At 45.8% G+C, this 13,998-nt stretch overlaps 1 protein-coding gene across 8 annotated transcripts in view; it reads right to left on the reverse strand.

Moving 5' to 3' along the window:
- The window catches only part of Wdfy4 (WDFY family member 4), a 236,893-nt gene that overhangs the window by 119,627 nt on the left and 103,268 nt on the right, over nucleotides 1–13,998 (reverse strand). For all 8 annotated transcript variants that reach the window (XM_087906241.1, XM_087906246.1, XM_087906242.1 and 5 more), the window contains 5 exons: nucleotides 9,768–9,932; nucleotides 6,726–6,929; nucleotides 6,106–6,220; nucleotides 4,454–4,611; nucleotides 3,069–3,307 (listed from right to left, as the gene is read on the reverse strand). In XM_087906241.1, the coding sequence (XP_087762367.1) occupies nucleotides 3,069–3,307; nucleotides 4,454–4,611; nucleotides 6,106–6,220; nucleotides 6,726–6,929; nucleotides 9,768–9,932 (881 nt within the window). The remainder of the gene's footprint in view (nucleotides 1–3,068; nucleotides 3,308–4,453; nucleotides 4,612–6,105; nucleotides 6,221–6,725; nucleotides 6,930–9,767; nucleotides 9,933–13,998) is intronic.

Below are 13,998 nucleotides of genomic sequence, written 5' to 3' on the forward strand. Positions count from 1 at the left end.
ACCATGCCACGGTTCTTTATGGTAAAAGGCCACCCCTTAAAATCAGTATATATCAACATAGAAAAGCACACCAAGTCAATCTAAAACAAATACATCATAATGATGTCTACAACTGATATTGAGCAATGGCTTTCCAGTCAGCTGGAGAATGCCTTACCGTTATAGGTTGTCCTAGCTTATGAAATTTACTTGTGCCTGCAGTAGAGACTCTGACTCATCTTTCGGTGCCTTGTTCCTGTCGTCTCCCAAAGCACTGATGACTCTGTTGAACTTTGATACCACCCCACAGTGCCAGGGCTGGTTCCCAGGGCCTGTGTCTGCGCTGGGTCCTACACTCTGAAGGACTCTGCTATAACCATTTTGGAAACATAGTAATTTGTAAATACACACTTCATATTTTAGTTTTACCAGGGCTCCAGACTTCACACTTCCAGTTCTAATGGAAGCCCAACCATTCACACACTGGACTCCCCAAAAAACCTTACACGGTGGCAAGCCCATTCATGCTAGTGCCGTGTGCCTTCTTCCAGATGCAGAAAAAAAAAATACTTATAATCTGCAGTTCAAATCTAAAATAGCAAACATAGAAATAAAACTCTGCCCATGTACAAGAATGACCACTGCTGAAATTTAGAGAATAAAATGTTCTACAGAGGGGCCTGAGGAGGATGCCAATCCCAATATGCAAAAGGGCATTCAGGTCCCCTCACCTGGGCTCCCACATAAAGAGACAAGGAAAAGCCTCCAGATTAACCAAGCACTGAAAATGGGTATTTTACATATTAAAAAATGGAAGAACAAGTGTCTCCTCTCAGATAGAGGCTTCCCTGGGGCTCCCCAAGGCCTCTATTTAGTCCAGGCTGGCCTTGACCTCCCGACCTTGCTGCTTCAACCTTCTGCGGGTACAATGCTTGGCTTCCTAGAGAGTAGTAATTGAGGCAGCCCTAGTGACAGCTGATGTTCAATAGGAATAGCTTCAGGTTTAGTGAAGTTATTGTTTTCAAGTGATTATACTTATAATTTATACTGACACAAGTATGATCCAGAAAAGCCACATTGGGCATGGTGGTAGATGAGGCCAGACTAAGCTACTTCTCAAAAATAAAACCCGGGGTGGGGGCAGGGCAGGGAGAGAGAGAGATGCTTGGGAAGCCAGTGAACACCTGTACTCCTAGTGTGCAAGAGGCTGGAACAGAGGGACTGCTGAGAGTTTGAGGCAGCTTGGTCTGCGTAGTGCGACTCAAACGGAAGGAAAGACGAAATGACAGAGCCAAGTCTAATACCCTGCTGTCTTTTTCTCATTTCACTCAGCACAGCTCTCTTGATGAGAAGCTGCATTCACAGCCTCTGTATGAGCAAGCATCCCCAGCCTAACAGCTAGAGGTCAAAAAATCCCAGAATCTGAAATTTTTCAAAACAAAATGATACTGTAAGCGGAAAAATTCTACACTTGACCTCATGTGGTGTTTCCCAATTGGAACAAACATGTACTAAACATAGTGTGCATAGGTCACATGATGTAAGGTATATTAGAAATAAATGAACATGTTGTTTACTTCTGATACAACCCATTATATTTAATTTTACATACATTATACATATATATGCATATACATCATATATGTAGAGAGATACAAATATAGATATAGATAGAAATGTATGCAAATATTTCAAATTTTTTAAAAATCCAAAATATGAAACACATATGTCCCCTGAAGAGTCTAAGAAAAAGAATATAGAAATGTAGATTCCAGAAATAAGAATGTAGGAATAAAGAAATATAAAATTGTAATCCTAGGAAAATGAGAGCAGCTTTCTCAGCAGCTTAAGGATTAACTTAACAGGGGGTACTTTGCTTTACAACTCTTAGCTCTGTCTGCAAGGCTGTAGTGGCCCTCTGCAAACTGAGGGTCAGTTTTTAGATGCTCCCCACCATCCACCCCCAGCCACTCATGACCAGCAATTAATGTGAGCTGAGTTAACTTCTAAATGATGGGATGTACCTGATGTTTGGTTGTGTATTTTCCCATACCCTACACGGCTACACAAAACTGTCAGTATAGGGGAGGATAGCGCTTTGGTAAGTACCATCAGAAAGTGCCAGAAGAAACAATGGACTAAATACAAACACTAGTTTAACTTAAAAACCCAGTTAATGGAAATTGTTAAACACACACACACACACACACACACACACACACACACACAGGCAAATTGTATCTGAGTTTTACCTCAAAGTTGTAAAAATTCTTTTGCTCATGCCTTCTTCCTATAAAACGGGGAGGTCAGAAACAGCCCATGGCCACAGCCTTACAAGTCTATCTCTGGCTGTCAGCTCAGTTAGCTGATAAGCTTTTCGTGCCCCATAGAGATTTGTTTTTTATTCTCTTTTTATTTTTTTCCTGGAATAAAGTTTGCTTCTGGTTTAATAAACTTTGGTAGTCTACCCCCATCTTTGCGTGAGTCCTATGGACCCACCAGTCCCAAGCACTTCAGATGAAAGAATAAATGTTTTCCAGCTAAAGGTGCAGGGAGTTGAGCCGAACATACATGGGGTCAAGCACCATGGTCAAGTGGGGCTTCCGGAAAGAGGGCCTAGTCACCAGCAGTTTATCAGGGTTTCTTACGCAAGTGTGTCTGTTGATATTGTTCTGGATCCCTGTAGTTTCTGCAAAGGAAATTATCTCTAGCTTGCATAGTACATTGAATCATGAAATCTTTCCATACTAAGATTGCATTTATTAAATATTAATGTTTCTGAAAACTGGCTTTTTAAAAAAAATCAATGTATATGCTTAATGTTTGCCATCTTCTGCCTCAAAAAATGAAATCAATTTAATATCTTAGAATTGTGGAAATAAGATAAATTATTACTATTTTTGATGCCTCTAGTTGCTCAGTCACACAGATTAGGGGATGGCTTGGCAATTATAAAACACTGCACACAGCTTTTGCTATCTTGATCAACAGAAAGCTTCTTCCGTTTATATTGACCTATTTATTGATATAACCAGATATCCTTTCCTTCTGTGCTGACCACTGGCAGAGAAGAAAGTCCCAGTTCTTACCTCCTGGTATTCAATAGCAAAAGACAATGCATGAGGCACAGGAGGAAGCTGACATTGGAATTGTAAGTGGCAAAGATAATGTCCCAGTGCTCCTGTAGGAAGTCCAGGATCCTGAGGAGGCCAAGACACTCAGACAGGGACTGCTGGGGCTTGGAGAGGCAGTGCAGGACGACTTTATTCAAACTGCTGTATAAAGCACTCATGACAGTATCTCTTTGGGAAGAAGGGCTCTCAATGACCTGAATCACCAAAAGAAGACACATGTGCACTCATGAACAGCTTGCAACTTTACACACAGACCCAATTAACAATAAACAGCTTGATTGAAACAGAGCCTCTATTGAAGAGACGGACCCATAAAGGTAATTTTCAGAATTCAAGTAGAAACTCATGTAAAGACAAAGATGCTAAGAACGGTCCACAGCCATATTTTGGGAAATGAATTTAGTAACCAGAAGTTTCAGAAACACTGGTCATGTGGCTGATATTCAGTATGAGAAAATATGTTGTTAATATCTGTGGTTAAAACCAAGCACATGTGATAATAGTCACAACAGTATTAACAATTGCAAATGTAGTTAATAGTCCCAGTACTGTTATTATACAACAATATATTCAATTATATATAACAAAATATGTATATATCTTTATATATAGCAAAAATATTATGTATTTATTTTGTTGTTTGGTATCATGTATCATACATAATTAAATTATATATGTATATATATTTACATGTATCACTTTATTTAAATGGCATGATATCATGAAGTAGACAATTAGATGACCTCACTTTAGGGATGAGAACCTGAGGTCAGGGTAGTTAGGTGGTCAGCAGGGTCACCTGGGACCCCTGAGCTGTGCCTTTCCTTCACATGTCCCCCAAAAATTCGGAGCCAATAGATTTTATCCCATTGATTAGCAACTCAGGAGTGGCTGCAGAGGGCCAGAGTATGTAGCCTTAGCACAGGGAACTCCAAAACTCCGTCCATCCTCTACAGGCTATAAGTCAATCACGGGCAGTTTTCAATCTGCCAAGTTGGTTTGTTAGCTGGGTTGTTCCCTTGGAGCAGAATGGTTAGTGCCCTATTTCTCGGCTGTGAAGTCCCATTTGCTTACAGCCTGCTGATAGGTAGGGTTCATGTTCTCATCATTATCCCGTCCCCACCTCTCAAACCACGCTTAGGGGCTGTGGGTGTGGAAGGCCGAAGGCAGGAAGGCTGAACTGGGCCTGAGGGACCACCCTTCAGGGTTTGCCGTGACTACCAGGCACACCTGCATTTAAAGAGCCCTCCCTTCCCCAGCGACTTGGATTCTATCTCAACTCCTGGACAGATCTGTAGGAACCAGGAGGCCTCTCCGCCCATCAGCAGGTGGCTTCTTACCACCACGATGTGCTCTATGATGAAGAGGAGGATGTGCCTGGGATCTGCGGAGAACATCCCACTGTACAGCTTCTCCACCAGCTTCTGGGTGAAGTAGGAAATACTTGCAAGGGAAGGAACAGCCGCAGCTTCTGGGTTTGCCTGAGGCTCCGTACTCCCTAGATGGGGTAAGGAGAAAGACGGATACTAGAGTCCAGTGGGCTTATCCACCCCACAGTCTGCAAGTCCCTCGTGGTGACCATGTCCTAGTCACGTGTGTGCTCCAGTGTTCTGAAGACGGAGCCTCTAGTAGGTGCACACTGAGCACATATTTACTTAAATCCAACAGATTGTGACTGAACCAGTGATACAAATCAGAGGATGAGAAGACACGCAAAAGAATGTTCCTTCTGGGGCTTCTTTGACATGAAACCAAGGGAACTGAATGTTCAAGATAGATGAGGAGGGGGCCCCAGGCATGCCGTCATGTTTGACTGATGTGCTGGCTAGATTTTAGTCAACTTGACACAAGCTAGAGCTGTCGGGAACGAGAGAACAACAGTTGTGGAATTGCCTCCATCAGAGTGGCCTGGAAGCAAGTCAGTGGAGCATTTTCTCGACTAATGATAGAGGTGAGAGGACACAGTAACTGAGGGTGGTGGGACCCCTGCATACATGGTCCCGAGTAAGAAAGCAAACTGAGCAATTCATGGGGAGCAAGCCAGTAGCAGCGTTACTTCATTCTCTGTTTGCATTCCTGCCTTAACTTCCTCAGTGGGAGACTGATCAGGATGCCAGGATGCATAAGGCAAACAAACCCTTTCCTCCCCAAGCTGCATTTGGTGATAGTCTTTTACCACAGAATAGAAAGCAAACTAGAACAAACGAGGAAAGAACGGACAGCCAGATTCACTTACACAGCAGGCAGTGTGTTCTCCTCAGTGTGTGGATATCTCAGATGATTCCTAGAATCGTCCTGAGTTAGCCAAGACTGTCCTCCACACCATCCAGGTCCCCAACCAAGACAAACTGTGGGGTTGCTATGTCAATACTCTGCCTTAGCCAAGACTGTCCTCCACACCATCCAGGTCCCCAACCAAGACAAACTGTGGGGTTGCTATGTCAATACTTTGCCTTTGTTATGCCCTACCTTCCTCTGTGCCAGATACCAAAAGAAAGTCACAAACAAGTTTCAACACTGTGCCACATGAGAAAATCCTAGCGGCAAGCCATGTCACATGGAATTTGAGAAGTCTCAGCTGTCCTGTAACTAAGACCTCAAGTGTTGAGGGATAGCGGCAGCATCTTCATTGGGCCCCTTTATTCAAGGAATGTTTATTGGGCAGTGATTCCATCATCAGCATGGTTAAGGAATATTAGAGTGTGCTAGGCTCAGTTATCTCACACTCCCGCAGTAATGAGCTGGGTTTCTGATGACGTCAGAGGAGACTGATATGAACCCAGAAGACAGAAGGAGTTTCTATCTCAGAATGGCCCAACTTTCGCAGGGATGTCATGGAAAATAGAAACTGTTACCCCATCTGTGTCAACAGAGGTCTGCTGAAGATGCATGCAGAGATGGACATGGCAGGGGACGGCAACACTCAACCTGGGATCTTGGTGACCCAATGTGCTGTCCAACATGAGGAACAGAGAAGGCAAAAACCACTCACCTCTTAGGGTCGGCATGCTACCCTGTCTTTTGATGTAGAATATGTCCATGGCACAAAGGAGGACCTCAGACTGGAAGTCCCTCTTCTGCTGACTGGTGACACCATCCGGAGAAGCCTGAAAACATGGCCTGGGACTGAGATGGCGGCCACTGAGTCGTCATGTCCTCTCAGTGACCACACGTCCTTGCCTGCCTAGTGTGGGCTGCTGCCTGGTCAGGATTGCCTTTCTCTGAGGTGTTAAGGCACTGTCTTCTGATGATCCAGGAAGTGATACCCTCCCCCAGAGTGAAGAAGCAAGTCCTAGGAGCGCACAGACAATGGGCACCTGGCAAGTATCTCAAGGTGAACTGTCTCTGGGACACAGCATGCCACTTCCCCAGGGACTGGGGCTGAGAGCATTCTTGAACTAACTTCTGCTCCAGAATTCACTTCCACAAAACTCTCTGATCTAAGGACCTCGCATCTGTTGCTCTGCCAAGACTGGAGGTTCACAGGCTCCACACCAGGCCACTGCAATACTAACAGTCACTCTCCCAATAGCCAGCTGGTCCCTTCCGTCAGGAAGTGTCTGCCCTTGAGGGCCAGTCCCCTCCCACCTCCCACAGTTCACAAACACCTACCTCCAGGAGTACCTCCAAGGGCAACCATTGCTTGGGGCTGGACACTCCAAGCAGCAGCTCCCTCAGGAGGATTTGCATGAACTCTCTCAGCTGCCTTCGAGCTGGATGTGACTTGAAAGAATCCTGGAACTCCTCCGCAGGACTGTTGGGTTCCGGGGAGGTTCCAGGACTGCTGGTGTTTCCAGAGGTCTCAGATACTGGCTCCTAGAAGACAAGCCACACAGCAGTGTGGTGGGCCCGGAAGCCTTTCCCCACATACCTCTGTTCAGAACAGTGTGGGCAGGATTCTCAACAAGCCCAGCTCCTGCATGGAAACCTCTTCTGCAGAGGCCTTAAGGTTGGCCTGGGGCTAAACGGCCTGTACTGTGGCCACAGCTGTCCGAGATGCCCCACAAGAGTCACAGAGTCAGAGACCAGAAAGGAGATCTAGAATGCCGTACTGGGTATGATGATGTCTGGCTCTGGGATACAGCTCCTGTCCTCAGTCCCCAGGCCTCCACCTGTCGAGGCCCTGCTAATGTTGACAAACAGCACCCCCATGTGAAAGACAGAGACAAAGCTGGACAATCTTCCCCAGATCCCCAAAGCTGTCTGGAACTTTTTTTTTTTTTTTTAAGTGTCCAGAGCTCATTCCCCTAGATAGCCCAGGATGACACGGAGATGTTGGAAGCCAAACAACAGACCCAAGGACACATGGCCAGGGACTGTGGACTCCCGCCCCGTGAACTTTTCATGTGCCTTCATCTGTTGGCACCTCCCTTTGCTCATTCATAAAATTAATGCAGCTATTCTTAATTAAGCCATAAAATGAATTTAATGGCACCTAGGGATGTGGTGACTGCATTAATTAGCTCCGTGCCGTCTCGCCTGGAAAGGTGCCATATAAATTCACAGCAAATGGGAAACTTTTGCCCACCCGCCGCCTGCAAGGGGAGGCTCCGTCGCATTGTCTGTGCAACAAAGGCCTGGCGAGGCTGACTTAGCTGAGGCCAGGTAGGATGAAGAGAACTCCAAAACCAGATTGGGAGCCCTAAGAAGGGCTTGTTGGCTGGAGAAACGACTGTGGAGGGAGGAACTTCTTTCCTCTGCTTCTCTCCCACAGAAGGCGGGTGACTATACGAAGGAGGCACCTTGGGTCAGTGTGTATTTGGCTAAAATCCCCCAGCTCAGCAGAGGCTAAACCTGGCCCAGACACAGCACCAGGGTTACAGTGCCCAGCCATGGACTTTGGGTGCCTGAGAAGAGTAAGAGCAACCTGAAGCACCATCCTTCTCCCTGCCTGGCCCAGGTCACCTGACTCTGGAATGCAGGCCTCTCCTAGCTGCAGCCAGCTGTGGGCTTCTTTGGGTCTTCCTGGATTTTTCACTTATTTTTCTAGTGAGTCACTCGAGTTTATGTGAATTTGTCAAACCTCTGTATGATCGCTTTCTCATTTTTTTTACACATCTTTTAGCCTTTATCTTTAACTTCCTTGTTTAACCTAAATGTTCCTGTCCCTGAGCATCCGTGGGATAGTGATTCTAGGAATCCCTGAAGATATCAAAGTCCCAAGATGTCTAACTCCTTTCTAGAAAATGATAGAGTGTTTGCATAGATCCTGCCCATATCCCCCCCACCCAATATTTCATCATCTCCACATGGGTGGCAGTGCTTAATGGAACATTCGTGTTGTTAAGATGTATTGTTTATGGATGAAAAATTGGGCATGTTGTCGGCAGATAAGAACAAGTTTAATGTCTAAAAGTATTTCCATCTGAGACTGGTAACACTCCCAAACATGGAGCCCACTGATACAGTGCACTGGCTTAGACTCCAGTCCTAGTCTCTGTTTATTTTCAGCTGACCGTAATGGAAAGGACACAGGTTTGGAGGACCACATTTGTTAGTCCTGAGAAAGGTAGTGGTCCTCAGTCTTGCCATCCTTTGGCCAGATGGACCTCAGGACGCCACGCTCAGCCCAAGGGTACACAGAGCCATTTTGCTTTCTGAGTCACTGTGTTCTCTGGCTGGCATTGCCTTCATCTGGTGCCATTGGGTTATACAAAGCACCTGGGTCAAGCCTGTGTACCAGGGGCTCAGGAGATGAGTGCTGTCGCCATGCACACACTTCAGGAAGGGGCTGGATCAGGGCACCTCACTCAACACACTGGCTTTTCGGCATGTGGAGATGCCCACGCCCAACTCTGTGAGATTTAGTGGGGGGCATTAAGTTCTGCTTCTAATATGCCCTACTGGCCTTCATTACAATATGCAAACAACATCCTGGCTCCCTCTGGGTCTCTGCTTCCTAATTCACCAGGCTCGTGACAGAAGCGTAGATTTCTGCCCTTCTTCCTCCTCTATTTGCTCCTCAGGCCCCCCTCTCAGCTCCCATCCAAGGCTTTTGACTTCCACACAGCTCTGATGCACCCACCTTTGACCTGCTGGGACTCCTTCTGTGCCTCAAACTCACACATCTCCCCCAAAGCCTCATCTCTAACCTTCTAGCAATCGCTATTCAAGACCTCCTCTCCTCGCCCCAAGTGAGTCCTGTGTCCTCATTCTTCTTGGTCCACCCAACTCTGAGCTGGGCCCTCACAAGTTTACTGCCCAGAAAAAGACCTGGATCAAGCCCAAGGGGGGCAAAGATACAAACAGTGCTAAAAACAGAAGGTGGAAGGCAAAACAATGGCACCACCTACTCCCTGTCTGTGGCACAGATGGCAAGAGGTCCCTGGCATGGGATAATAGTTTCCCAAGACCAGGGTGGTATATGTTCCATGTATATTTGAACTTGAGCTATGTTCAAACATCTCACGATTGAGGTTTCTAACAAATAAAAAAGACAAACGAAAAAACTGGACTCTTGGAGCTGAACTTGACCTTGAGCTGCACCTCAGCTAAGAGGAGGGAAATGACCCACATTGTTTATTCAGTGTCCAGTCAAGATGCTTAACATGCATTTTACCTTTGGGAGGCAGGGAGGTATCAGTCCTTCACCCATGAAGGGTGATGCTGCTCACAGCTGCTCACCCTGAGACCTCAGAACAAGGCGAGTCCTACCTTCTGCACTTCCAGGGGGAAAGTGATGATGGCCAAGGTCTGAAGGAAGTCAGGGGTCCTCCATGCTGGGTCCTGGGGATAGGAGCGCTGCACCAGGCCGAGGAACTGAAGAATGCTCCTGGGGAAGGTTCGCTCCCAGGCACGATCTCCTGAACCTGCAGGGGGCTGAGGACACACTCTGTGAGACATGGCCTGCGGCACAGCATGCAGCAGCATGACGGGGCAGGGGAGTTGAGTGAGAGACGGAGAAGCTGGAATCCGGGGGGGACGCCTTCCAGAGACTCCATATGACATGCCTAAGACAGCTGGGCAGCAGCAGGCACTGCTCAGAGAACAGGCGTGGACATTGTTCTAAGTGTTTGACATGCAACTCTTCACGCACCCCAAACCTTTAGGGAATAGGCTCCGTGTTTACCTCTGTTTTGCAGTGGGACACATAGGCCTGGAAAGGTCTACTCCACCAAAGACCACCCAGTAGATGAAATTCAAGAGTGAGTCGAGGAGGTGTGCTAGGGTCTTCTGGGTCCCCATACTATCCCTGCTAGTATGACTTGTACTAGTAGACTTGGCATACTGAACTCGGGAGAATATGCCTGTCACCGCTCAATCCAGTCTTATTCAGTCCAGAGCCGATTTCCCCACTAGAGACTCCACCCTGACCCACACTGGGGCCCACCTTGACTGAGCAGGGCTTAAAGAGACCTAGCCCTGCCAACCAGGAGCCTGGACTATATAGTTCTGTGCTGTACTGAGCTGAACCCCAGTGCCATATCTGGACATGAGCTTCTTCCCACAATGTGATCTCTTCTCCTCTGGTCCAGACTACATGAACGAGCCTCCACCACCTGGGTCCTGACCAATCCCTGTGTCTTCCTGGACCCCAGTTCCCTTGTCTAATGTTCACAGCTGCCCATCTAGAAGCCAACATGTGCCCCAGCTGGGACATCCAACCCCTGTCTGGGGGTCTTGCTATTCTGAACAGACACCTGGAACTTCAAATTGGTCAGCCTCATGCTTATGCCCCTTCCCTGTAGAGTTTCACCAACCCAGAATCAACACTCCGCCTATGACAGATGACTCCTATGTAGACACTGGGGCCCTTGCTTTGAGAGCTTTGATTGTTCAGCCGCAGTCGCTCTCATATATGGATTCCTTATTTCCCCCAGCAGCCTGGCCGCTGGTGCTGACCTGGTGGGCTTGGGTGGGAATGGCCTGTGCTCAAGAAGGTCTGGACTGTACCTTGTGCTGGAAAACTAAAATCTAGTGTATGGAGAAGGAACAAGCAAGACATTGGAGGCCCCTGAAATCACACTTCCAGGCCCCATATGAGTTGGAGGTGGACTGGAGCAGGTAGGCTGGGAGGAACTCCCCGCAACAGCCTGCATTCTGGGTCTCCTGTGAGTTCTGTAATGCTGGGTTTAGAGGTGAATGTGGAGAAGGGAGTTCCCAGGGCTCCCTCCAGATGGAGCCTCTCCTCTTCTACTTAACAACGCTGTGTCTTTGGGGGTGAATCTTACCCTCCCTGCACCATGGGTTCCAGTTCTGTCAACTGAGAAGCATGCTAGGCCCATTTTGGAAGATTATTGCCGTGAGAATAAAATGAGAAAGTGTGGCCGCGTGGGTATTTTCAAGTGACTGGCCTGGGGTAAGCACAGAAGCAGCTGGAAGATGAGGTCAGATGCACATATGCAAGACTTGGGCTTTTGGAAGAGAAACTTGGATTTTTTTTTTCTGCCACTCAACAGAGATCCCAAAAGCTCAGGGCATATGTCACTAATGCTGAGTGCACGTGCCTTTGCTGCCCTTCAGCCAGGGACTCTGCTTAGGTGAATTAACCCCAAAGCTTCAGTTCTGACATACCCACAGTAGAGACATTGTGCCGATTCCACAAGACTGTCCCATATAGCAAAATGAAAAACAAACCAACCACCAAACCTAACAGTGAAAACATGTCAAAGACATACAGCAGCCAGAACCACCCCAGAATAAGACCTGGTGAGCATACACATTGGGTCTTCCACCTTGGAGAACAATTTGGCACTCTAGAGTGAAGTAAGCTTATAACCCATAACTTCCAGCCTATGTACATTCCAACAGAAAAGAATATGTGCCTCTGCCAAAACACATGTGTTATAGGCTTGCAACAGCATCATTCATGGTAGGTACTTCAGAATGGCAAGATCTCAGAAAGCATCAGTGGTGACTATCTATTCTAGGATAATCCTCAGCAGTGAAAACCATGAACTTCAGAACCATGGGAGTGGTGAGTGAAAGCCAGGTGCAGAATGTATGCCCTGTGTTTCCATTTACACTAAGTTCAAGAACAGGCAAGCTGGTCTATAGCACTACTTGGCAAGGGTGTGAGAGCAAACAAAAAAAATTTCTAACTGAAAATAAAATAAAACTGTTTCAGAGCTAGCTTTTAGCATTATTTTTGTGTTTAAATTGCGGACTTTGTCCTGTATCCCTTTAAATGTTTGCCATGTGTAAAATCTTATCTATTGAAATTGGCAAATGTTACTTTCAAAGCAGGCACTTTCACTATATTAGATCAGTCGCTGAGTGGCTTTGTCTCCGTTAATTATATATCAAACTAATATCCTTAATATGTGGAGTCAATGTGTTTGCTAATGCATTGAAAACATTTGGCCTTTCATTTCCCTCAGCACATTATACAACTTTTTTTTTTTAGTTTTATATGAGTGTCTATCATTGTTCTTGGTAGACAACAGATTCCTCATGTTACAAACAGAAAATACACATCTCAGATATTCCAAAAATTAATTGCATATTAGTCCTCCAGTAGAATGAGTAAATTTAGAAAAGACAAAAACTGTAAATATATATGTGTATGTGTGTGTGTGTGTGTGTGTGTGTGTGTGTGTGTGTGTGTGTGTGTATACATACTCTCAGCCACATGGGAATTGGGAACCAAGAGATCTTTAAAAACATAACCACAGGAATTCTGGGAAATAACAATTGAAGATGTCAAATATAACAATCTTAGAAACTGATATAAATAAATCAGCACACTGATCAATTTATCCAAGATAGTGTTCTCAAAAATAAGCCCAAAGGCTTTCAGGTTCTTAAAAAAAATATAAAAACTGGTAGAAAGAAAGCATGAACTCAGAACTGAGAGTAAGAAAGTGGAAACAATCACCCAGAAAATAAATTAGAAGAGACCAGCTCCCGTCTGGAGCTGCTATGTCCCTCAAGGGCCCATGTGTTAAAGGATTGGCACTGTTAAAGGTGTTGGAAACTCCACAAACTTGGGACAAATAGGAAGTCTTGAGTCATTGGGAGTGTAGCCCAAAGTGGGATTGTTGAACATGAGGTTTGTCTCTGCTTTCTGACCATTGTAAGGGTGTAGCTTCGTTCTTATGCACTCCTGCCGTGAACTGACATCACAGCCCCAAAGCTATAAGGTAGCCTCCTAATCACCAATGCAGGCTCTAACTGAGCCAAAATACCAAGCAACACAATATGCATGTATAAAGGACACACCTATTCTATCCATGCATAAGTCTTACATTTTTCTACTTTCTTAATATAAAAATATGTTCACAAAAAAAATACGTTCACTAAATATTGGAGAAATAAAAGGAAACTTGCTATGTGATTCTGAGGACATTGTATGACTTCCAAAGATGCCAGACTATTCCACTACAGTTCACAGTGGCCATGCCTAGGTGAGGGAGTGTCAGATGACTTTTAGGTTCATGTTTTTATTTTGTTTGTATGTGAAAGATGATAATTATATACGATTTTAACAAAAACAGTGAAGTTTCCAAACATAACAAGCCTCTCGTCGGGCTTGGTTTCTGCGGAATGAAATTGACTTTCTCGATCTCTTACCCAAGTCCTTGCTGATCTAGCTTGACATTGGTCACTCCTGTTCCCAGACCGAATAGCCTTCACCAGTCACAGCTGCCTCCACGTCTACAATAACCCCTCCTACCCATTGCTCATGAACCTTGATGGTCAAAATCAAGTGGTTCCTGTGCCACATGCCAGGCAGGTGCTGGTACCATGTTCATGGACATCCCATGATTCATATCTTTGAGCTAAATCAGCCTCAATCCCTTGTAAATTACAGTCACAGGCATTCTGCTGTGTAATGGAGAATGGATTAATAACACCAGCATTACTGGGGTGTAGGTACACAGGTTCCCCATTTTTCCTGAGGCGCTATGCAGGGCTGTTCTGCTTCCTGGTTCCACTGCACCAG

Source organism: Myodes glareolus, chromosome 5 (genome assembly GCF_982192425.1).
Source record: "Myodes glareolus chromosome 5, mMyoGla1.1, whole genome shotgun sequence".
NCBI lineage: Eukaryota > Metazoa > Chordata > Mammalia > Rodentia > Cricetidae > Myodes > Myodes glareolus.